Source organism: Emys orbicularis, chromosome 14 (genome assembly GCF_028017835.1).
Source record: "Emys orbicularis isolate rEmyOrb1 chromosome 14, rEmyOrb1.hap1, whole genome shotgun sequence".
Taxonomy (NCBI): Eukaryota; Metazoa; Chordata; order Testudines; family Emydidae; genus Emys; species Emys orbicularis.
In genome coordinates, this window is record NC_088696.1 from 41,361,696 (window position 1) to 41,387,748 (window position 26,053).

General features: G+C 48.3%; 1 protein-coding gene across 2 annotated transcripts in view; it reads left to right on the top strand.

Annotated features, from left to right (window-relative positions):
• RANBP10 (RAN binding protein 10) overlaps positions 1–26,053 on the top strand; it is a 146,879-nt gene that overhangs the window by 107,549 nt on the left and 13,277 nt on the right. For both annotated transcript variants that reach the window (XM_065416330.1, XM_065416331.1), the window contains 3 exons: positions 10,806–10,828; positions 18,131–18,315; positions 24,856–24,968. In XM_065416330.1, coding sequence (XP_065272402.1) covers positions 10,806–10,828; positions 18,131–18,315; positions 24,856–24,968 — 321 coding nt within the window. The remainder of the gene's footprint in view (positions 1–10,805; positions 10,829–18,130; positions 18,316–24,855; positions 24,969–26,053) is intronic.

Here is a 26,053-nt window from a genome sequence, read left to right on the forward strand (position 1 = left end):
CTTTTGTTGTGGATTCCTGTCAGGCAAGAGTTCTTCTCTCAGCAGACTAGAGAGTTCTGTGGTCTGGGTCATCAGCATCACTGCCTGCTGTTTTAGGAGACGGGTGAGGCTGATCCGGGGCGTCCTACTGCTGAGCCAGTGGAATACGGTGGCATCGTGAATGTGACTTGAGTGCAGGAGTGAGAAGTGTGTGGGAAAGGCTGCAGCTGTGACTACTGACTGTCACTTCAAGTCCCAACACTTTTCTGGGCTCACACAGAGGGGGAATATGGGATGTATAGAGGAGGTAAACAAAAGGATGCTTGGCGCAGTGGTGGATTAGCAGAAACCCTGGCTAAAGGCAGAAGAGAATAGTAGCAGCTGCTACCTCTCCCTTCACAAAGGCTGGCAGAACATGTGATGTTTCTCTGGGAAAATGGAACAGAAGTCTCACCCAGAAAGGCTAATGGTGACTGGTGTCTACCTGTTGCTGTTTGAGAAGGAATCACAAGGTCAAGAGGAGAAGCATCCATTAGTCAGTGCTTTGAGCTGGGGAAAACACATTTCACAGCACCAAGTGATCACAAGCGCAAGCAGCCTATCAACCGTGGCAAAGCTCTTCACTGGAGATGGGCAGCGTGACTGTGACAGGAAGGTGTGGAACATGCATTTCTGCATGGAGCGGATGCCAGAGGAAAACAAGAGCACCTTCAGCAGGCCAGGGACAGCTAAGCCCCTGGGGATGCATCCTAATGAAGTCTAAACATTGCTTGTCTCTTATCTGAATGATGGGCTGAGAATCCAGGATCTGTGTTGTGTGCGCTGGAGACTGACCCAGAAAGGGAGTAGTGCGCTGTTTCTTGGCACACACTGAAGCTGTAGGTCCCTTCTCTAGTGAACAGGAATATCGCAGCTCTCCCAGGTGGGCTCACAAATGTTCCAGGGAATAGCCAGCTACTATTCTGTTCCCACCTAAGAGTGTCTTGGTACCTGTTTGTGCTGATAATACAGTCTGAAGGCCCCTGACACTCAGCCTGTTTTGGATGCTGCTTGTATCTAACTGAAATATTGTAATTTCACTCTATACCTAGAAGGCAGGGTCTTCCTTTATGCTGGTAGTTATATAGTACTGCTGTAAGAAAGGAGGCAGGTACCTGTGATGAAGGTATAGGACTGGAACTCAAAAGCCCTAGGTTCTGTTCCCAGCCCTGCATTGCTCTGTGACTTTAGGCAAGTCACTGGGGTAACCTCTCTGAGCGTTGGTTTCCCCATCAGAAAAATGGGGCTATTATAGCACTTACCCAGTGTAAGACAAGACACAAAAGATGGATGAGCCAGGCAGGCTGAGACTGGGTAACGATATGATTAGTGCAATTTTTAGCTGATCAGGAGCAGTAATTGCAGCTTGCTGCCTGTCTAGCAGTTACCAGAGTGCAGTTTTCGGTCTGCACTGCAGAAGAGGAGAGTTACAAGGAGGGATTTGAAGGAGGATTAGGGAGATGGCTTCCTAGATTGACCAGCAGCTTTTCTCACTGATGCGGGGTGGTTTGGGGAAATGAGTCGATTGAGGACAGCATCGTTGGCAGAGCGAAGGCAGGAGTCAGCCTTGTGATAAAGGAGAAGATTGGATAGGTAGAGAGGACAAAACATGAAGGGTAAAAGCAAGCAAGAGAAGTGTATGTTTGGGGTGGAGGGACTTGGAGAAGGGGGACAGAGCCACAAGCTGGGAGGAGAACAATTGATGGTCACAGATGGATTGAGATCTTCTGGGAAGGCCCTAGCAAAGGGATAGTATTCCTGCCAGACAGGTGGGTCTGGCAGTCTAGTGCTCTGCCTACTTCTTCCCTTTTGCACCTTTCTGTAAGTTTAAACTCATTCTTTCCTTTTCGTTGAAGCTCTCTCTCTTGGCAACCTTCCTTGGTCTTCCATGCTTTCTGTAACCTTTCATTGTGACCTTTCTGTCAGGAATGACTTGAGAGCTAATGTCTCAGCACCATCTTGGGGGAAGAGATACATGTCACTAATTCTGGACATTCCAGTTGGTACTAGAAAATGTACAGTTGGGGACCTCAAGTGGGAACTGTTTTGCATTGTCATTTCAAGGCCTGGGAGAAACAGTTTTTACATCTCAACAGTGACTCCTTCCAGCTGCTGAAGGAGCAGCATTGACCCTTTCCAAAAGGAAGGTGACAGCTACACGTGGCCCAGAGCTGGCAGGTATAAATCAGGAGAGGTGGGGATATGAGGGGAATGAACGAACATCAGGGCTTCAACCAGGAGGCAGAGTTTATTTTCTGCAGAGGTAGCAAGAGGATATGGCTACGTTATAAACCTTTGTATGTAACAGAAGTGGCCAAATGGAACAGTACACTCAAGGCGTTCTGGAGGAGTGTTTCAGTTCTTTGACTCTCTAATGGGGTGCTCAGGTCCCAGCTGGACAGGTCACTGGGATTATGAAAATAGCACGTCCTCCTCCCTGAGAGTTCTAGCCGAAGACGCTGCCTCCAATCTGTCTGATTTACAATGCCGATACTCGGGGAAAGCACATGTTCTCGGGTGGAGAAATGTCATCTCTGCACAGCTCCTGGAATGGCTAACGTAAGGTCAGGGCATGGAGAGGAGCACAGCAGCAAATGGAACTGGACAGGATGCAAACAGGCTGCTTGTTTTGCCAGTTAACAGCAAAAGCTGTTTCACTGGCTTGATGCTGTTTGCCAGATGCAGTGTGACAGGCAGACAGGAGGGATTGTACTCTCAGCATGTTATGCAGATGAGGCATAGAACTAATGAGCATTAATATTAATCGACCTTATTCCCAGGCCTTCCCTGTGAATGCTCCAACCTGAAGACATTGGCTGTGAGAGACCTTTCCCTCTCCCACCCCCCCCGAGTAACACACTGAAATTGCCATGGACCAGATCACCCTCCCACCCTCTGGCTTCACTCAGGTTTGGCAGGTTAGCGAACATACTTCACAGGCCACTTCTGGAGAACTGTGGCAATAGGATGAAAAGAGCCCACTCTTCAAACCAAGTCTTGGCAATTGGACTGCATCAAATTGGTGGAGACGCATCAAACCCGGCTGAGTTTTGTTCCTGCCCAGTGGCTTTGCCCAAGTAGTCTGATAGAATGGCAGCTGTTTGGCTCAGCCCAGCGACGGCTCACAGGTAAGTCTTTAGTTATCATTAGCATTCGGAGCCTGCTCTCTGAAGGGTCCCTCTTGGCAGAGTGTGGTGTGTCCTGTGCTGCTTCCACTGGCACTCCCTCCAGGTCATCACTGGCAGTGAGATCGCCACCTGCCTGGAAGCCAAAGGAATTTGCTAACACCTTTCCCAAGTAGAAAGTTAGCACTGTGTCATGGGAGCAGTGATTTGGGGTGTCCTGTGTGAATTGAGGAGGGACCCCCAGGATCGAGGAGAGCAGGCTTACATAGATTTGAAGGCCCTTGGTTAGGGAGCATTTTTTTGTTCTGTCTGCACAGCACCTAGGGTTCTGATCCAGGACTGGGGATCTTAGACACTACGGTAATACAAATCATGATTACTATTCATAATAATAATTGACTATTCAGACATGAGCAGAAAGGCAGGACGTAGCTATTAAGGGGTGAAGGCAGCTGTCTGAGGTCCATGTCACTTAAACCCTTCGCTGTGTGTACGTGAAGTTGTGGATTAGTCTCTGTAACAAAGGTGTCTAGAGGCAACTGTGGAGAAAGCCTCTAACTGAGGCAGAAGACATGGTCACTTTTGGCTGAAGGGGAGGGGAGGACTTGGCTTGGAGATCTCCTGATTACTGTGTGCATGGCTTGTATGGAGCTGGGGAAAGGGGAAGGGTCTTTGAGTAAAATTATGGATGAAATCTCTGTTTATACTGGTACAAGGGGGTTAGTTGGAACTGTGCTCATCTTGATTTCCTTCCCACAGAAGTAGCTATTTCTCATGGACAATGTCACTGTCAGATTGCCATGTGCTTTCCCATTTCAACTAACAGTGCATTGTCCGCAAGATCAGACCAGCTCCCAAAAGGGGCAGGAATGGGCAAATGCAGTTTGACATTTTAATTTTTATTTTTAACAAACTTTTTAATACAAAACTGTCATGTTGTAATGACATTGAGGCTCGGGCCAAGTAACTGACCAGCTTGAGCAGCCAGGCTGCCTTCTGGAGCAATGGGGGAAGGTAAGGACAATGCATCAGCCTTCACTTGCCTTGGCTGGCTTTTTCAGTTTGCTTCACTGCTGCCTGTACACGTGGCAGCTGCTGCTGTTGTGTGTACAGCTAGGAACCCTTCTGTCCTGAGATGCACCTTGCAGTGACACCGTTTCTCAGATGCCTGAAGGAGCATCTGTACCACAAGGGAGTAGCATCCTCATGCGCTAACCACTTCCCATGTGGCTAAGTGCACAGAAGGATGTTCCAGGGCTGTTAGCAAAGAACGCTTTTGTCATATCCCTTAATTGTTTTCCTGAATAGTTTTTGCTGCTCTTTCAAAGGCAGCTGGGAGGCATCCATTCCAGCCCAGGCTGCTTTCTGAGCTTGCAGGACAATCTGATGGGATTGTCGGTCATCTTCTAGGAAAGAGTTCTTAAGGAATTTTGCTTGATCTCACATGGATCCAGGAGTGGCCTCTGAGCTTTAGCCCTGCATTTTTTCTACATGTTTCACGTAGCATTCTCCTCAGGGTGACAGGTATAGAAATGTGTGGCAGAAAGCTTTCATCAGCTTTCCTTCCTGCATCCCTGCTGGATGTTTCCTAGCTAGCTAATGCTCCTTCTTGAATGTGGACAGGTGTTTCTACATTGTATCGCTAGCTAGCATCTCTGATGCGTGGAAGCTCATTAGTTGGTTTTTTTCACATTTTGGAGCACTTCAGAGATTAATAATGATTGTGATAGTGGTAAGAAAAGACCTGTTTGATCATACAGTCCATGCTCCACAGGACAGGATCTAGTTCCCACAGAGAGGCTATCCTGTGTGGAACTGGTCTGCTCTGCATTTTAGCCAGAAAGCTGAGAGGCACAGCTTCTGGGTAAGTGAAGGAGCACTGTGTGAGGCCATCACCCTCTAAAGTGCATTGAAGCAAAGAGGCCGTTTCACTCAGTGTACGGAGTAAGCGTAGCATGAAGGGGTTCATACCGGGTCGCACAGCTTGGTTAAAGCTCTACTCTTGGAATTGTGATTGCAGATCCCTTTCCCGTGTGACAATGGAGAAGTCAATACCACTGCCCTCACTTGCTCAGACGAGCATTTGGAGGGGTGAGGTGAATTGCACAGCAGTTCTGCCTTGTGCTCTGGAGTTAATTTACCTCACTACTTCATTAAGTTGTGCCCCAGACTGCCTGGCACCCAGGTTAGAGAGTGGGGACGCTCCATTTTTCTGCATTCCAGAAGGAATCTGCAGAAATCATAAGCTTTTGTGCAGTGAAGAATATCAACAGAACACCTTTCTGCTAGCAGAAATCCTGGCATTTACTTGTTAGTAAAAATGACTATTAAAAAGTTCCTAATATTTAGACATTAGGGAAGACGGTAACACTTTGGCCATAAACATCTCTAAATTATATCCTGTTGCACTTTTCTTCAGTCTAAATGGACAGGGAAAGAAATCAGTACATTCTTTTCAGCATCTGATAAAATAAACCAGGAAGCAGTGACAAAGCAGCAGCGTTTAAATAACTCCTTCAAAATTATTTGTCAAAGGAAGAGTCCTGTTCATTGAACGTTCATTGTCTGAAGTCCTGTGGATGGACTCAGATAGCAGATGTCTTCTGATTTGAATCTTCAGTGCCCTTTCCTATGTTGTACATATGTGTTTCCAAATTTATCTTTAGAAGAACAATTGTCTCTAATCTCACACTCACCATGAGAGAAAGGAATTAGTTCGTTTATTCCTCTGTCCGGTGTTATTTGAGAGACTTGGGTGTGACATAGATCACTAATCTACTGCATGTCTTTACACAGAACATACTTCCATAGGTTTTTAATGAATACCTGAGAAATGTTGAATCTAGCTAAAATAGTTTTCCAGTGCAAAAAAATGTACAACACAGTTTTTAACTGTATATTTGTCAATTCACTTTCTCAGGCTGCAGTAGGTTCCAGAATCCATGTGTTCCCTACTAATCGCAACTGCTCTGGAATCCACTGGAAGAGCTCTGTGTAAGCTTCAAAGCTGGTCTCTCTCACCAACAAAAGTTGGTCCAATAAAAGAGATTACCCTCCCCTACCTTGTTTGTAGGATTCTTTCATGGCATGCAAAAAGGGGGGTCATTCTTTATCTGAGAGAGGTTTCCTCCTGTTGAAGTTTAATGAAATTCTGCCCTCTCATAGCCATCACTTTATCTGATCATTGGCGAAATGGTTCTGTCCCCTAATGTACTGACAATTTGACTTTCCATTAGGCCCTGCAGCGAGCCACACCATAGCTAAATGTTTTATTAGCCTGTGTTGGAAGTGCTGGCTTTGTCGCGTGAGGGCAGCATCCCTGAAAGATAAATAACTGTGTCAGTGTTGGTGAAAGGTGGTGTTATGCAGAGGCAGTGTGCTTTGTGCCTACCTGCCAGTGAACTCCCCTTCTGACCAGAAGAGACTCTCTCTGCAGGCAAGGGGGAATAGCTCAGTCTCTGCGCAGTTCAGTCCTTGGGATCTCTGCTGAGATTGTCACAGTGGCGTTTGTGATATCAGAACTGTTCACTTGGAGCTGTGTTGACACATGCACATATTGTATCCAGACCACTGAACAGTTACCAGATGTTAATGACTTGGCCAGTACTGCCCTGGCTTGGATTTGAACCACTGACTTACAGGAGAGACACTTTGCATTCTCTTCCTAAGCTGTCCAGGCTTGAGTCACCACCACCTTCCTAAAACTGGCTTTGCAGCTATGTCCATGCACGTGAATTGCTGCAGGGAGGCAGAGTAGAGTTGCTTTTTATCCAGCTGAATAGTTAAGGAGCTGTTATCTCTTTTTAATTTCTGCTAATGACCTTGTGGTGTCTGGACTACGGCTGGGCTCTGTTTAAGCAGTTTGCTGGCTGTTTGAAGCAATAAAACTGACTGACAGGTTCCCACCGCCTCCCACACATGTGCACTAATCAGTACTGCAGCGTGGTCCAGAGAGTTTTATTGAGATTATAAAATGGAATGCTGTTGAAGTAGCATCTTCCATAGTTACACTGGCATTAGTATTTCCTTGTTCGGGACATGGAGCGTAATACCATTTTCTGTTGGGAAACCTGATTTATGTCCTGTGTTGTAGCAGAATCTGAGCAGAGATCTGGCTACCTCTAGAGAAGAGTGGCTGTGATGCAACCCTGCTTCAAAGAGAAGGCTCTCAATTTAAGTGCAGGGACTGTAAATTTCCTCTGTGCTCACCTTGCTTCCTGGGGCTGCTGGCTCTCTGCACTGCAAATGTGATGGCTGCAGGCACCCCAGTGGGAGAGCTGCACGCCCCCGCCCCCCCCCCCTCCCCCACAGAAGATTGAAGGATGCCTGGTGCAGTGCTGGAATTGTAGCTGGGCTGCAGAACCCCTCCTGCTGCCATGGTGGCTAGATCAGCAGGTTAACTTCCTTTTGTTGTAAGGGTGGGAACAAGCGCCCACCCAGCTGGCCAAACAAAATATGAAACTTAACCAATGTGGTGGAGGGGAACCCCACAGAAAGCAGTTCGATTGGTGAAGGATCTTTGAGTGTGGAGATGGTGGGGAGAGCAATGCACAGAGGGGTAGGTGGGGAGACAAGACAAATGACCAGGAGGGGGAAATCCTTTGAAAATTTCTCCCAACTGTTTATTCCAGTGTATTTAGCATATTGATCCATAGTTTTATTGACTTGTGATGAGGTTGCCTACTGGAAAGTAGCTCCAAACTGTGTGGTAGGTTAATTAACCTCATGGCCCTATAAGCTGTTTAGCTGGTCACGATCCAAGACTTTCTCAACCCATTTGATCATGAATCTATGTTGCTTCAAATAGTGCACTTTTTAAAATTGCTGGAGAAAGTGTGCTCTGAATCACAGTTCTGTGTTAAAAGTAGAGAGGGAGAATGAATGGTCTCCAGCAGTTTGACTATATGGGCAGGTAGTGCACAGCAAACTGGGGTGTAAATCTACCGTGCGCTAAAAGGTCTGTAGTGCACTTTGCTCTACTCCTGTTACAAACTGGGGTGGATCAGTCTGGGGTGGATCAGTGCACAAAGCAGACATTTTAGTGCACTGTAGCAGGGTCCATGTGGCCAGCTAGTGTGCTGTAGATTTACACCTTACCTTGCCATGCACTAATGTATTTCACTGCAGTGTGGAGCTTTTTTCACACCTGGGGTCGAAAAGCAGCAGACATGTACAAGAATCAGTGTACGCTTCTTTCGTCTGATCCCTAGGGAGCACCACAATTCCATGCCTGGGAAGGAGGCCTCGATGTAGTGTTTAGCATGTCAGGAATAATTAATAGTCTAAGCCTAAGAAAGCAGTGCTAGAAACCTCCTTCGCACCTGTCTTTACATCTGTCAATCTGATCTACCATCAGTCAGTGGAAAGGCTAGTGGTGATCCCTGCAGTGCTCATGACCCCAATCTCTTGCCTACGCTGATCCACTCTTCTATACTTGCAGCTGGGCCTCTGTCATCTTAGCAATGTGAATCTCCTCTCTGTAACACCCACAGCCCTTGGGCCTTCTGATGCTAGGCCTACTCGGCGTCCGAGATGCAGTCTAGCACTTGGTATTGCAGCTGAGCTGCTCCTGTGAGGAGTGCAGGAGCTCTGTGGGTGCTGGTGTAGTGGCAGCACAGAGAGGCGTACATACTCCAGCTATAGAGTTTGGGGGCAGAGAGCCCAGGAGATAGACTGGGGGGTATCTGGCAATGAATAGCCCTGTGAGGGGTTGTTTTACTCCTGGAGTTTTGTTAGTGGTGATTGGGGAAGAGTGTCCATGGATTTTGTCGTTGCCCCACATGCTCCATGTGGAGGCAGGCAGGTAGGTGGAAACCAGCCCTTCTCCCAGATGCTGTTGGTGTCCTTCAAGTCTAAGCACTAGCGCGTGTTCGTGGAGAGAGAAGACTGACTTGCTGCTGTATGTAAATAGTCTGGGTCTCTTGTTGGAGCCGGGAAGTAATTAATATGTCTCATGATTCAGGAACATATAGTGCAGATGCCTCATGCCCACCAGCCCGCCCGGCCGTGCTCTCTGCTCTGGGTGTAGTGGTTACTGTCAGCCCTCCTGTGTCTGGAAATGCCTTTTACATGTTCCGCTCCCCAGAGAGCTTGACTTGGAGCTTTTGGTGCTGTTCAGAACCTGTGGCTGAATAATCTTCTCATCCCTGCCTTAGCAAATATAAGAAACCTTTGTTTATACATAATGTATGCCTCCTTTCTGACTTGTCAGATTGAAATAGAGAGAGAAATTATAAACCTTTTCATTTCTGTTATATTTGCAAATATTACAATTTACTTCTGTATTTGACACTGGTGCGACCGCTGCTGGAATCCTGTGTCCAGTTCTGGTGTCCGCAATTCAAGAAGGATGGTGATATACTGGAGGGGCTTCAGAGGCGAGCCACGAGAACGATTAAGGATTAGCCAAACCTGCCTTCTAGTGAGAGACGTAAGGAGCTCAGTCTATGTAGTGTAACAAAGAGAAGGTTAAGGGGTGACTTGATCACAATCTATAGGTACCTACATGGGGAACAATAATGAGCTCTTCAGTCTAGCAGAGAAAAGTCTAACACTATTCAGTGGCTGGAAGTTGAAGCTAGACAAATTCAGACTGGAAATAAAATATAGATTTTTAACAGGTGAGAGTAATTAACCATTGGAACAACTTACTGAGGGTCGTGGTGGAGTCTCCATCAGTGACAATTTTTAAATCAAGATGGAAATTTTTCTAAAAGCTCTGCTCTGGGAATTACGTTGGGGGAGGTCTCTGGCCTGTGTTGTATAGGAGGTCAGACTAGATCAGGGGTAGGCAGCCTATGGTACGCGAGCTGATTTTCAGTGGCACTCACACTGCCCGGGTCCAGGCCACCGGTCCGGGGAGCTCTGCATTTTAATTTAATTTTAAATGAAGCTTCTTAAACATTTTAAAAACCGTATTTACTTTACATACAACAGTTTAGTTCTATATTATAGACTTATAGAAAGAGACCTAAAAACGTTAAAATGTATGACTGGCACATGACCCCTTAAATCAGAGTGACTAACTGAAGACTCGGCCCACCACTGCTGACAGGCTGCCGACCCCTGGACTAGGTAATCAGGATCCCCTTTGGCCTTGGAATCTACGAATGTGGAGGAGGAAGCTGAGCACTACCATTCTCTCCATTGCTGCATATCTGAGAAACTGCTTCTGACTCCAGCTCTGCCTTAGTGCAAGGCCCAGGCCCTGGGGATTGTACAGGGAGTTTAATGCTCAACTCCACAGCTCCAGCTGGAAAGGAGAGGTAGCCCCAGGCCAGACCACAGCAAGATTAAAGCACCACAGCTTCCAAATCAAAAATTTGTCTTGAACTGAAGCTTTACCCAGTGGCTTCTTTGTGGAGTCCTGCAGTGACGTGTGGGAGAAGCAAAGGAAAAAGGGACTGCTTTTGTGAAGCTTAATGCGCTAAAACTGATGGGAAAGAGTGTCTGAGAACACCTGGACTCCGACCTGAATCTTTGCCAAACCACAGGGTCCAGGTAGAAGGAGAAGGGGAGAGTGTTAAATAACAGGTCGCTAAGTCCAGGGCCAGAGCTGAGATTTACTGATATGTAGTAACGTTTCGTAGCCTGTTAAGTCTGTAGGCGCACGTGGGGAAAAATCCTTTGTCTTTTTAATTTTAATATTTTTTCCCCCCACAGGTATAGCCTTTACAGATCTCCCTGTAAGTACAACTATTTTCAGTATTCTAACTAGGGATGCAAATAAAAGGGAGGGGGACAGTAACTGGGGTGTATGATGTCTTCTGTTTAATGCCATGTTAAAGGGGTAGCACATGTTCCTAAATGATATGTTTCCCGTCTGCCTCTGTTGCACTGGGGTGAGAGTGCGCCCTTCTATGAGACTGTACAGTCTTATCACCAGATGTGTGGTCGCTCACAAGCTCCCCATTAAGAATAGTTACCTCTCCTGGAATTGCCATGTGAATTCCTGCTTTATTACACCTTAAATGGCTGTCTCCTAAGAGCAGCTTTGTCTGCAGGGAGCACTGTGGGGTGTTCACTTGAGGCTCAGCGTATGACAATGAACTTTAGCATCTCAAACCTTGTTAACAGAAAACACACCTGCTTGTTTGGTGTTACTGCTTCTAAACTCCCCTTGCTTCCATCCGAATACTGCAGCAAAGGGTCTTTCCCTTTCCAAGGTAGCGATTAGGGATTGAGTGTCTGTGTCAGGAATGCTCAATTGTTCCTTCATTTTTAGGTCCCCTTACTCCGCCATCAGCTCTGCTAGCTGTTGGCAAGCCCTGCGCACACCCTCTGTAACCAGCCATAGGCAATGCTGCTGCGAAGATGTGCTGAGCTCCGCTCTCTACAGATTCATAGTCTCTCCTTGGCTCTGCCAGCCTGCAATGTGTCCAGCTGCTCTCAAATCAGGAGCTTCCACATGGCGTTGCACTTAGCTGCGCCAGAGACAGTGAAAAGTAGTTGGAGGATTATAAGAACACGGCTGTCTCAACGATTGTAAAGGAGTCCAAATTTTATGGGCATCCTGCATGAGTCCAAATTTTCTGCTTGCTCCTTGAATATGCTGTTCATCTATAATGCTTCAAACATGCAGGTCAGGAAGGAATTTTCCTTCATGCGTATGGGCAGGGCCAGTGGGTTGTATTCCACTATATCCTGAGATTGCAGGGAGTGGGGTTGGACATTGGGCATTCTGCATGTGCCGCAATAATAGGGTTAAATACTCCCCCCGCAGCTCTCAATAGAGGTGCAGTTATACAGATTAACGCCCAAGTTCAGCAAGGTGCAGCCTCGGTTCTGAGTGTTGCTTTTCAGTTAAAGGCTCACAGCTCTTCGGGTGTCAGCCGATGACGCTCCAGTGTTCAGTACATATGTATGCAATAATGGCTGACAGTGAGGGTATTTCCTGGCCATTATTGCTCTTGTAGGTCTAACAGAACATTTCCCTCTAGTCTTTTTGCCCTGGCACCCAGACCTCTGTGGTGCTGCTCCTGTGATGTTTTGTGGACAGCATCGGTCTCTTCCAGGAAGCTAGTGCCCAGGGCAGGCCGCAGTGGGAAAGCAGGACTTCGTTGTGAGCACTGTTAGGGTTTGGCCTCGTGGATCTCACACCATGGAGTACAAATGAGAGTGGAAATGCTGCAGACAGCCAGTGCCACTTTCGTCAATGTGCTGGCTCTCCCCAAAGCCTCATACCGCCAGTGCACCCAGGCATATTGGCCCCAGCGTGCCACGCTGTGTACTAGTGTCTTCTCCTCTGCCTGAGCCTGTCCCCGCTCTTCAGCAGAGCGCTGAATGAAGGAATGGAGCGGTCCAGGCTTCCACGCCATAGGGGTGCTGAGCACTTCACCGGGACCCCAGTTACTGCCTGGTAACTAGAGCAGCAGTGATTCTCACGCCCCCTCGAAAGCCCATTTGGCAATGAGGTGTATACGTCCAGTTGTGGAGGTGGCAAGGGGCAGGGAAATGCTGCAGAGCCCGAGACTTGATATCAGCACTTCCTCTGGAGAAGCAAAGGAAAAATGGGTTTCTCTCAGTCGGTCTTACGCATCCAGGCCCTTCCTCCTTCACAGCCCCAGACACCAGTGATGGCAGCAGGTTGCTGCTTGCAATTTGCTGTCTGGATGTTGTTTTATATCTGCTGACTGGTAGCTTGCCTGGACCTCCTCCTGACCCTCGACCTCACAGTCCCTGTGCTGCCAGCCTCATCCCCTGTCCTCCCTTTCCCATCCCAATTCCTGCCCCTCAGAGTCTCTCCCTCCCTCCCTACCTCCCCCCACTCTCTTGCTCCTTTTTACTCACCACCTCCTGTGGTCCCCTTCCCCTAGCCCTCCCCAGAGTCAAAGAGACAAACAGAGATAACAGGCTGTCTGACCTCTCTGCTGCTGCTTGATCCCTTTCCCCACCCACTGCCTGTTGGGTCTCTTCTTAGACTCTTTAGGGGCACAGACCACATCTTCCTCTGGTTCTCAAAACCGTGTCCCGCAGGTTTGGTCTCTGATCCTGACTGGGGCCCTTGGGTTGCACAGCAGCATTAGGACTGATCAAGGCGCTCTTTAGTAATGGTAGCAGATCTCATAGTGCTTAGCATCAATACAGCTTCCAAGTGCTTTAGACCTTAGGCAATGTTTATGCATTAATATAGCAAGGGAGACGCGTCCAGATTAGTTGAAACACAATGTGCATTCATTGTAAGGTACAGCGCAGAGAACATAGAGTATAAACGCTGTTAAACATTAACTGCGTTCTTCACATCCTTGGCCAGGGCTGTGAAAACTGTTCTAGAAGCTCTGCTGCAAAAAGCAATGGAAATAGGAAGATCTTCAGAAATCTTAACTGAATGAGCCTTGTAGGATCCAAGGGTCTCGGACCCTAATAGGGCTTGTCCGATGGTCCTCGTGGGCAGTGGGTGTAAAAGCTTTCTCCTCCATTGGTGGCCTATTCTTCTTGAAGCAAACTTTCTAGAGAACACCGAGACAGGCAATAAGCAGCATTTCCTTGACCAGTTGTAGGGAAGTTGTGGGGCTGAATTCACTTGTGGGGTGACTCTGACTTCAGTGAGCTTACACCAGGAATTTAAATTGGTCCTTCAGCCCATTACCTGTCAGGGAACAGTTTCCTTGCAGAGAGTTCAAAACTAATGTGTTTTCCTTTACTGCAGGGGTGGGCAACCTTTTATTTATCAGGAGCCAGAGACCCACTGAAAAAATCAATGGCGGGCCACAAACGGTCAACTCACCTGCTCAGGGGGGCGCGGAGGCTCAGGGCTTCCCCCACAGCAGGGCAAGCCGGCGCTTGAGGCTCCAGCCCCACGGGGGGGCACCAAGACTCAGGGCTTCCCTCCTGCGGTGGGGGGAGCTGGTGCTCACAGCTCCAGCCCCGTGGGCGGGAAGCCCTGAGCTTTGGCACCCCTCACAGGGCTGAAGCTGCGAGCGGTGGCTCGCCCAACCACAAGGGGAAGTCCCGTCCCCACACCCCCGGCAGGTGAGTTGAACATGTGTGGCCCGCAGGCTGGATGAAAATGAGCAAGGGGCCAGATCAGGCCCACGGGTCATAGGTCCCCTACCCCTGCTTTACTGGTACCAATGGGCCTTGGGTAAAATCCACAGCCCCTAGCAGCACTGCTTATAGGTTAAGTGGTGAGTGCTGATTTTTCCAATCTCAAGAAGTATGAATGGACACACTCAACTCAAAAATTGCATTTCTCTGAACATTTATCTACATTAGACTATTATCACTGAAAAGTTATCCAGAAATGACTTCATCAACAGGAACAGGTTTAAGTGAATTTAAAAAAGCCACTCTTAAACTGAGTTCCATGCAGGGGTTTGCACTGGTTTAACTAAATCAGTTTAAATTTAAACCAGTGCAACTTTCTCCTGCATCCAAGCCCAGACAGTGTCAGACATTCTCGCCTTTCCTGAAAAGACCTGCATAAAGATCCGTGGGAGAGCAGAAAAGCCCGTGCATGTTTTTCAGGGCATTTTTTTAATGTCAGGCAATACTGTTTAAAGGGGGCTATAGTTTTAAGTGTTTAAATCAGGATTGGATGCGTTTCTAAACGATATGCTCTGGGGATTATTTGGGCGAAGTTCTATGGGCTGTGTTATACAGGCGATCAGGTTTGGTTCTGTCTGACCTCGGCATCTTTGAATGTAGCAGAAATGGGAAATTTTTTTAAAATGTAGTCAGTTTAAAAAATTCGTATCATCGGTGCCCCATTAATCTCTGCCCCCAGTTACGCCTACGCACTGGTGAGAGTTGAGGCAGCCAATTGTGCAAACAGTGTCCTAAAAGTGCAGATCAGCTCTGCAGAGTGACGGAGGCACCTTACCCAGGAAACCTGCTCCCTGTGTGCTGCTGAGTCCTATCTGCCGTCTGCTAAAGGTTTTGCTAGTTGACTCTCATTAGCTTTGTAGATCCACTATGTTTCCAGTGGGTGTGAAGCCAGGCTGCTCTCAGGGAAGATGATGGCCCCTTATTCGCTGTGCTAGGAACAAGCAGGGAATGAGGCTGTGGGAGAGGAGGCAGCAGCGAGGGGAGTTGGGTTAGGAAACTAAGCGGGGTCCGGGGAGTGTGGAGAGCAGGAGGTAGACTGGGGGAGAGGTGCAGGGGATGTGGCGTGACAGAGGGGAATACGAATATAGAGAATGTTCAAGTGAATGCAGGAGGTAGGTGGGGAAGAGGAGACAGTGGGGGGAGCATTAAGGGAGACAGCAAGGCAGGATAGGCAGCTGCCCCACTCGGTAGGGGTGGGGGTAGAATGGTAGCTCCCTGCACCCGTAGGATCGGCGAGTGTAAGTGACGTTTGCTCCGATCAGTGAACAAGGAGGCTACGGTTTGTGTGCGAGAGAGGCTGCATTGTGATCACTCTCAAAGGGGGGGCTGGCAGCTTCTGCTGATGGTGAAAAAATCTGAAGGAAAAAAACATTGAGACATCGTTTTTAATGTGTCATGACTTTTTGGGTCTGACTTGTGGCTTTGGAAGGCCATGGGCTGGCGATACTGAAACAGGTTGGAGGCCCAATGCATAGACTGACAAGATGATAGTCTCTGTTGGAGGCTTTTCCTTATTGCCAGTTCTGTTTGAAGGGGAGGGGGATCTCTAGCTCGACTCCTTAAATACCACAATTCCCCCCTGTGCCATCTCCTCGCTGTGCTGTGGTGCACAGGCACTGAGTGGTGTGAGCTGCATCTGAATTAGCCCACCTACGTAACCCACCAGTTCTTGCTCATGGATGTGATACAAAGGAGATGCTGAGTCAGTGATGCAGCCAGCTTTATTTCCTCCTTTCCTTTCCCAGCCTTGGGAGGATGGGGGGGAGAAGGGGAAGAAATGAGTGTTGTATGGAGCAGCCGTTTCTACTCCCTGTTTTGGCATTTCAAACACCAGAAACGTACAGTGCCAGCCGTTCATGTCTCAATCGGCTGAACAGCAGCTAAATGCAGATCTTTTTGGAGGAGAAAAGCATGCTCCAGTTCACTGGATTTGAAATGCCAGCTTTGCTGGGAGGTTTTTTGAGGAAGGGAGAAGTCGCACTGTCTCGTCTGCCCAGCATACCGATTGCTTTTAAAACCTTAGAGCAGAAGGAAAGGATCCAAAGGAGTTCTTCAGTTACTTGTTTCCTCAGAATCCAGTGAGGTTGCTTAGCTGTGGAGCGTGAAGCCTGGACCATCAGACTGCTCTCAGGCACTGACGTTACCTTGGGACAGATCCCTGGCTGTGTCCTGAGAGGTGTCGCACCAGCATCTTCTGCTGTTCTGTTTTGTTGCATCTCACATGGCAGCTGGAAAGTGAGGCCCACCATTTAACACTCACTAGCAAGTGCACGAAACTAAACAAGCCAGAGTTTTGGCTCTTCCTCTCTCTGTGACCTGGAGATTTCAGGAGCCTCAAAGTGGCAAGTAAACTGTGTGGCCACTTTTCCGAAATTCCACTCTGCCTTTATTCCTTTAACTCGTAACAGGAGGTGGCATCCTTGGCTCCAGCATAGGCTCCCATATGGTCAGGTTGGTAGGAACTGCTTGGCACGTGTAGTCCAGTGTCATCTATCAAAAAAGAGAGGCCCCGTGGCCGTCTCTGCAATAAAGTTCTCACCTATCCTCGAACTTCTCTGACTGTCCCTAGTTACTGAGCTGTGTTTCTCTGTGCGATAGCGCTCGGGCAGGAAGTTTGGGCGTTCCCTTTGGCACTTGGGCCATTTTACTCCTTGTTTTACCATGATGTGGCCCTAATGTGAAGGCAACAGAATAAAGCAGGGAGATATTTACTGTCAGTGATTCCCAAACCGCGGTCCTCAGATCACCCCCGGTTCCTGGCACACTTGCTGCTGGCCCATGGAGTGGGCTGGTCACATGGTGCCACCTCTGCCCCTTGTTTCCAGTGAGTGTATCACACTGACTCCTAGCTGCCTGACTAAGCGATTGTGATTGTGAACAGGAGAAGTGGCCAGGAGACTCTAAGGTGTGGTCCACACAATGAAATATTTGGCAAGCCCATGCTCTGCGTGTTGTCTCCCCTCATTCTTCCACATGCCATGGAGATTGGATACCTCATGGCACTGTTTAGAGAATCTCCGAAGGTTTTGATTGGGGCAGGATTGGTACGGGACTAACTTAAATGGCATCCATTTGCTTGTACTGGGTTTAGTGACTGTCTCCCCAAACTTGAATCACATCATCTCAACCCTCCAGGGGCTGAATGGTGTGTTGGTTGATGTTTGGAGAGACTGTCGCATTGGCACTGCCACTTGGAAATGAAATTGAACCCTGGGTAGTGAATTTGCTGGTTTGGTTGGCATCATTGGCGAGCCGAGTTAACTACAGGTCCCTCTTGCTACCCCACCTGCTGTGCGGGACAGTCCTTGGAGCGGGGCTGATTGTGCCCTTGAAGTGGGTCCTGCATCCTTCCCCTTTTGCCCAGAGATGCAAGATGTTTGGATAGCAGCTGTCTATCAGGGTGTGGGGAAATGAAGGTGAAAGTGTTTCCTAGAATAGAGAGCCTGTCTGGACCAGCTGTCTAGTTGGGTTAGTTGTGGTAAGGGGGAGACCTCCCCCAACATGCTGGCATGGGAGCTCTCCCATCAGTTGGGTAACTTAGTCACCTTACTAATACAAACACTTGTCTTTCAATCTGTGTAACTGTCCTGGCTCCTGCATTGTGGTACAAATCTCACAACCCTCTGGAAGAATAGATTGACGGGTCACACACGCTCGTTGTGACGTAGATCTCAGTCCTTTGGGAAGGCAGCCCAATGTGCTGGGTTCATGCCACGCCTTTTCGAGCAGCAGGAACTGGGCTCTTGAGCCTGGGGCTGTCACCAACCGAGAGAAGCCACAGTTGCCTCTTGCCCCTTGTATTACAAGTTGTGGTTTTAAACACTAGCTTCCCCTGCCCTTGCAGCCCATCCCTGAGGGCCAGAGACAAACCCACGTGCTCCTCTCGGAGCCCATGGGAAAGGGTTGGGAAGCATTAATGTGGCTTTCTTTCTTTTTTGCAGTCAAATCTCTATCCCACTGTGGGGCTGCAGACGCCAGGAGAGATCGTAGACGCCAACTTCGGGCAGCAGCCGTTCGTGTTTGACATTGAGGACTACATGAGGGAGTGGCGAGCAAAGATTCAGGGCACCATTAAGCGGTTTCCCATAGGAGACAGACTAGGCGAGTGGCAAGCAATGCTGCAGAAGTGAGTCTCTGCTGCAGTCTTCCTTTCTTCTACTTTTCTAGGCTTAGACATAGCACCTGTCTGACAGATGCTGCAGAATGAGCAACGGTAACGCGAATTCTGTCCTGCTCCCTTACGCTATGTGACGGTCCAGGGAGGCCTGCTTAACATTTAGTGCCAGGCTCTTGAACGCATCACTAAGCGTTCTCCTAGTGACGATCCAAAACCTGGTCTGCCATTCCTGCCCTGCTCAGGATGAAACCCTTTTCCACTCCGATCTTTAAGAGCTATGTCAGGGTGAGGAGATTAAGGGATTGGTGTAAGCGGAGTTAAAATTTAAGTCAACGTCACTCTGGTGCTCAAGGGTGGGGAAAAGCCACACCCCTGAGTGCCGGAGTGATGCTGATCAGTCCCCCAGTGTAGGCACAGCTAGGTCGATGGCAGCATGCTTAGGTGTGTTTCAAGTGCAGACAAGCTACCATCAGGTAGGTAGGCGGTGTTCCTACAGGGATGGAAAAACCCCTTCCATCGTCATAGGCTGCGTCTACACTTCAGGGTTATGCCAGCTTAGCTACAGTGCCATAGCTGCTACTCCCCTCTAGGGTAGACATGGCTTAATTCAGCCCTCTGGAGACACAACTCTTAAGGGAACTCACGGAGTCCACGTCAGCTAGGCACTCGGGAATGTTTCTTTGGTGCTTTTCCTCAAGGCTTCTACAAGCCTCACTTTTAGTCTCGTGCCCCGGAACAGGGCAAAACTCGGCTCCTCTTGAGGCAGCCAGCCCTCCCTCTCCTCCCCTCCCCCGCAGTCGGTTGCAGGGTCATTAGCGAGTGCATAACGCAAGTTTGCCCTCATTTGCTGTGTAATTGGGCTCCAAAGACTAAGCTACTATTTTTCTTAAGAAGTGTCTGGTCCTTCTGGCTCTGAAATGAGCCTTCCAAAGGTGGCCAGTGTCTGCCTGAGTCTGCAGACAGCCTGAAATGACAGCCCTGAGGGGTGTGTACTATCTCGATGGGCTGCTGATTGAAACTTAATGAGCATTTACACGCCAATATTTGCTTCACTGCTGATCGTTTTGGTAAAACATCATGCTGATGTGCTCACCCAGTTGTGTGGCTCTGAGCGCAAGTTATGGACATGGTATGTTGTGAATAGCTGTTGATAGAGAGTGGAAAATGAATTCCATTCCCTTTCCCCCTCTGAGTGTACGCAGGGGAGGGAGGGCAGGCGGGAGGGAAGGAGGAGATGCTTTCGATATGGGGGAGATGATGTCTCTACTGCTTCCTGGGGGCCAGGAGCCCAAATAGCCTCCCACATTTTCTCAGTGCCACAGGCCCCAATTTGCCCTTCACCTGGGAGTCCACACTTCCTGTTTTCCCCAGGACAGTGCTCGGGACAGTTATGTGTTGTCAATGCAAAATCTGCAGCATATTAAAAATTGTGCAACGAGAAATGTATGGAATTTAGTAACCGAGATGACAGGATCTCCTGTACTGGTTAGGAGTGGGCGGTGGGCAGGAGGACTGAGCATGGTGACATGAGAGGTCCTGGGGGGCAGTGACACGTGAGGGAGGGGTAATTTAGGTTTCATGTGCCACACAGGACATGGAGCCTTGTCAGAAAGGAATGCTGGCCTAGTCCTCCTGGCATGGGGCAGAGTGCTCTGTGGCTGTTTTCTCCAGGCCCCTTCCAGTCCAGGAACGAAGGAGCTGGAGTCCTGAGCTCCGGCCATGTCATAAACTCCCACCTCATGGAAACACGAGTACCTCCTCCGTGGAGAGGGCTAACCAGGGATCAGCTGAGGGCATTGGCGAGACAGGCCACGCCTACACTGGGAATGCTTTGGAATAGTGGTGCACCATGCCGGCACAGCACTCCTCGACTGAACACCGCTATACTGGCCAAGTAACGCTTTGCACCAATACAGTAAAACCACTCCCCCCCCCCCCCCCCCCCCCCCGAGCACAACAAACCATACCAGTAAAAGCATACCAGACACAAGCATAGCATATGGCTGTGTCTACCCTAGGGACTTCGGCTGGCACAGCTATATTGGTCAGAGATCACACCTCACTTCACCCCTGACCGACAGCTACGCAACCAGACATCTGTAGTGCCGATAGACATGCTTTGTCATTTCAGTAGCTGCTGTTTGGTCTGAGAGCACCCCACCAAAACAAGCCAATAGGATGTGGTCTGTCCTCCAGGAACTGATCACAAATGCGGGTGTCCTGCAGAACTGACCCCATGTATCAGGCCCACGTGCCACAGAGTCCAAGAAACTATCTGTGCCCTGAACTCCCAGGTAGTACATTCTGAAAGGCACGGACGGAGACAGTGTGGTCCAGGGGAATTGACTGGATTGGGCACATGTCCGCAAGGTGAATGATGACCTGTGCTTGGAGAAGGGAGCTTGGTGTGGCAGCGTTCCTAAAAAGGAGTTCTCCAGCTGTAAGGGACACCTCCCCCCTCCCGCCACATACACCGGTTTTCACTAGTAAGAGTGGTTGATAAAGGGATGCAGCCACTAGTAAGGTGGTAAGGTGATAGGGAACAGCCAGCATGGATTTGTAAAGAACAAATCATGTCAAACCAATCTGATAGCTTTCTTCGATAGGATAACGAGTCTTGTGGATAAGGGAGAAGCTGTGGATACCTAGACTTTAGTAAGGCATTTGATACTGTCTCGCATGATATTCTTATCGATAAACTAGGCAAATACAATTTAGATGGGGCTACTATAAGGTGGGTGCATAACTGGCTGGATAACCGTACTCAGAGAGTTGTTATTAATGGTTCCAATCCTGCTTGAAAGGCATAACGAGTGGGGTTCCGCAGGGGTCTGTTTTGGGACCGGCTCTGTTCAATATCTTCATTAACGACTTAGATATTGGCATAGAAAGTACGCTTATTAAGTTTGCGGATGATACCAAACTGGGAGGGATTGCAACTGCTTTGGAGGACAGGGTCATAATTCAAAATGATCTGGACAAATTGGAGAAATAGTCTGAGTTAAACAGGATGAAGTTTAACAAAGACAAATGCAAAGTGCTCCACTTAGGAAGAAAAAATCAGTTTCACACATACAGAATGGGAAGAGACTGTCTAGGAAGGAGTACGGCAGAAAGGGATCTAGGGGTTATAGTGGACCACAAGCTAAATATGAGTCAACAGTGTGATGCTGTTGCAAAAAAAGCAAACATGATTTTGGGATGTATTAACAGGTGTGTTGTGAGCAAGACACGAGAAGTCATTCTTCCACTCTACTCTGCTCTGGTTAGGCCTCAGCTGGAATATTGTGTCCAGTTCTGGGCACCGCATTTCAAGAAAGATGTGGAGAAATTGGAAAGGGTCCAGAGAAGAGCAACAAGAATGATTAAAGGTCTTGAGAACATGACCTATGAAGGAAGGCTGAAAGAATTGGGTTTGTTTAGTTTGGAAAAGAGAAGACTGAGAGGGGACATGATAGCAGTTTTCAGGTATCTAAAAGGGTGTCATAAGGAGGAGGGAGAAAACTTGTTCACCTTAGCCTCTGAGGATAGAACAAGAAGCAATGGGCTTAAACTGCAGCAAGGGAGGTCTAGGTTGGACATTAGGAAAAAGTTCCTAACTGTCAGGGTGGTTAAACACTGGAATAAATTGCCTAGGGAGGTTGTGAAATCTCCATCTCTGGAGATATTTAAGAGTAGGTTAGATAAATGTCTATCAGGGATGGTCTAGACAGTATTTGGTCCTGCCATGCGGGCAGGGGACTGGACTCGATGACCTCTCGAGGTCCCTTCCAGTCCTAGAATCTATGAATCTAAATCATTCTTCCTTCATATTGCTCTGTTCCCCTGGTGTCCATGCTGACTGATTTTAGCCACTGCTGTGGAGAATCTGAAATAGCATGAAATGTAGCTGAGCTGGTGTGGCTGGCTGTGAGAGATGTGTAGGATCCCAACACTGGTAATGCAGGAGCACCTGAAGTGTGCCTGATACCTGACGGCATCCCGACAGAAACCAGAGGTACGAGACAGCAGAGGAAGGAAGCCTGGATGAGCCAGAAAAGCTCCCAGCACTGCAGGCTGTACCCGAGTGCGCTCCGTGCTTGTGCTCTGAGCATCACTAAGGCGCGCAGCCCTACCTGGAGTGTTTCTGTAGGAGTTCTGTGTCTACAATCCCATCAGCACGCTTGGCCTTGGGGATGTTTACCAGTCTGGCAGGGCTAGCCTGGGACTGTGAAGATCATTAGCTTTGCCTTGCCTTAACATGAAAGCAGCCTGCCAGAATAGCCAGCAGCAGTTTATTTTGATACCATGTAGCACGTTCCTCGGAGGAGTAACATATCTCAAAGATTTCAGGAGCTGTTCCTGAGTGGACATGTGGCACTCAGCTAGCCAATGCGGAACATTCTATTGCAGTAAATATGCAAGGCATCTAACCCGTGAGTTGGTGCTGGTAGTAAACTAGCACAAAGGACAGGGTACTGCACTGGTCAGTTGACAGGGGTGGCTGCTGGGAGGCTGTGATGCCAAGGACAGAAATATAATAACGCGGGGCGGCTCCGATTTCAGTTAGCTGTATAGTGCAGTTTAAATACCTACAGTAAGGAGTTAGTTAGCTCTGGCTACTGAATTCAACTTAACTGAAAGCCAGCCCAGTGCTTAGCTCCCATCCACTTGCTGTGTTCTTAGCGTTTCGGCCTTCTTAATGAGAGATGTTTGCTGTTATGTCCCAGGTTACTAGAAGTCCGAGCTTTTATTGTTCCTGTCTGCACTGCACTCATTAAACTTCCTGAGCCCGGGGCTCCATGTAAAGTATGAGGTGGATTCAACGGACACAGTCGTCTTGGTTGTTCCAGGCTTCTGATCAGGAATCCGAAAGGGTTAAGCCCATGATGTTATACTACCAGACCAGCCTCTTGGGCTATTCTATTCCAGAACTGAAGCATGTAAACTCACTCTATTTCTGACTTTAACCATGAGACACTCAGTCACATGTATGCTGCAAACTGTCTTCCAAAAATTTGGCATGCAATGATTCAAGCTTCTGCAGTGGCACCAAGACTGTCTTTACAAGCTTTTCAGACAGTTTGGTGGTAACTACTGCCATTTGTTTCCAGTGTGGCTATGTCTCTCTATTGCCCTGAAAAGCAGTTCTCCTTGCTGTAGTGAAGAGGTTCCCAGATAGGGAACCCAAAGATTGGCTGTTGAAAGAGCTATTAAAAATAGCTTTGGGTTGTAGCTCATTCACTTGGAGTTTGCTTTTGGGCACAAGAGATGGGCAGAAAGCTGCCCCGGAGGGAGGCTGGCTGGCTGTGAAGAGGGATGGCTGGTCAGCACCTTCTGCAGTGCATACCAAGCAGGCTGGTGTTACAGTACTGGGTGTGGTTGTGACAAGGAGGATCCTGGCAAGTGCTTGCTTGCCCTCTTATAGCAGTGAGTGGAATCCAGTCTCGGAGCAAGTCACTGGGCAGTTTTTAAAAATAACAAAGCTGTTAATCCCATCCGAGCTGCAAATGTGTTGCTGGCTCCCAAAAATATTTCCCTCCTATAGAGAGAGTCATCAGTTTGAAAACCCATCCAGGTCCTGTCTCCTTGGTCAGTCTTAACCAGCAGCCAGCTGGATAGAGAAGCTGTTTCCAAGACCGTTTCCAGTCCACCATTTAAGGTGTTGATGAAGTCTACATAGCACTAACATTTAAATGACAGAGACAGCGAGAAGGCGCAAGATGGATTTGACAAGGAAAGGTCCCTGCTGTCACTGGGGAAATATAGTTCTACTGCGTATATTGTCTGACAGCACAGTGAAAATATTCATTTTTACTTCCAACGTTTCAGGATGAAAACGTAATTCAGAAATCACTAATGCATGTGTTAAATAAGTGCTCAAATTTTGAGTGCATGGTAAATCACTTGTTAGTGTCTGGGGGTAGTATGAACGTGAAGGCACCCATTCCATTATCTGTTGCGTTGTTGAAAAAAGCATTTAATGATCAGAACTCAGGACACCTGAGTTCCATTTCTAGCTGTTACTCAACTTCTCGATGTCTTGGTTTTCCTGTCTGTAAAATGCAGATGCTGGTCTGTTTCCAAGGAGACAGAGGCTAAATTAATTAGTTTGTAAACTGCTTTGAGATCTTTGTACAGAAAATGCTGAAATAGTAAAGAGCAAAACAAAGCAAAAGCTGTTGTAGTCCTGAATGGCTTGTAGCACTGGTAATGGAATGTGGAATCTTTCCCTTTTGGGTCACATGTCCAGGTCCAGGTCCAGCCCAGGTCAGTTATAAGAAGATCAAATGCCATCTGATGTCTTGACGTCTGTTTTTAGATGAATTTGGGGGCCTCAGCCCAATTCCCAGTGGACAGGGGTTTACGTTGCAATTAGCACTGATTGAACCTCAGGAATAAGACACTGGTTGTGTTCTAGCAGGGCTGAGTTGAGTAGCTTTTCCTGCTGCTGAAACTGCAAGAGCACCCGTGTTGATTCCCCCCCCCCCCCCCCCCCCCCACGCGCGCGCTATGGTTCCTCCGTTTTAGTGATGCATATCATGCTGTTTTTATTTTCTTATTTCCTAGTATGGTGTCTTCCTACCTGGTTCATCATGGGTACTGTGCAACAGCGACGGCCTTTGCCAGAGTGACAGAAACCACAATCCAGGAAGAACAGATCTCCATAAAGAACAGGCAAAGTAAGACTCTGTAGAGTACTCTTCTTCCTTAGGTTCCATCTCCAAGTCCCAGCCCTTCACTTTGTCTCTCTCCTTCACCCCTTAGGCTCCTATCCCTGCAAACTCATGGCCTAGCAGCTTGGCACATCAGGCTAAGAGTTGCTGCAGGGCAGGAGGTACTTTCTTGGAGATGGGGCCCAGTTCTGGAACAATGTAGCTGATTACCTCTGATGTTAAAAGAGCTGATCTCCCCTAACAGTTGCACTGAGACCCCAGAGATATCTTTGATTTGGGGCTTTAGATTCCCACTGGCAGCAGTCTCGTTAACTTGATTATGAGGGCTGGGGGCCGTAGAGGCCTTAACATATCTGCCTGGTTTTACTGTGGCACCCATTACAAATGAATCAAGCCAAACCATGGTCAAATTCATTTCATGTTTTCTGCTTATGAATTGCAAATTCATGACTGAGGTGCATGAGCAGAGCTGGGTAGAGAGCCATGCACCACACCTGTCTGCTTTGCCTGCTACATCAGCTAATATGATTCACTTCTTAATGTCCAGGCCACCAGCTTCCACATGCATACAATGTGCTGTTTATTTTCTTTGAGCCATTCTAACTACCTTGCTCGTGGAAAAATACATCTTTGAAGAGAAGCCTCCCACTGGATTACTAAGGAATTGGAGAGCACTTGGAATGCAATCTTTAGAATCCCCCTACAGAATCGCGGAGCATTGGGTCCAGTCTTGCACCTTTTTCCATCCTCTCCTGGCTGCTGAGTTCCATTTTCATCCCCTGATGCTCTGCTGTTCTGTCCTGCTCTGCTGCACATGCCTCCCTCCTCCTTGTGATCTGTCTCCCACGTGGCTGTCATGTCCTGTCACACCTATGTTCCATTCCTCTGTCGTTGTCTGGAACCCACGTTTCTTATACACGCTCAATGAGTGTTCTTGCTGGAAGACTCCTCTGCCCAGCAGCCTGGGATGACCTGCAGTTGCTGCCCCTCCCTCCACAATGCCCATGCAAGGATTCTGACTGTCCACTCCTCTGCTGACAGGCCACAACTGGAGCAGCAAAGCAGAAACAGCTTGAAATGGGCAGGACTCT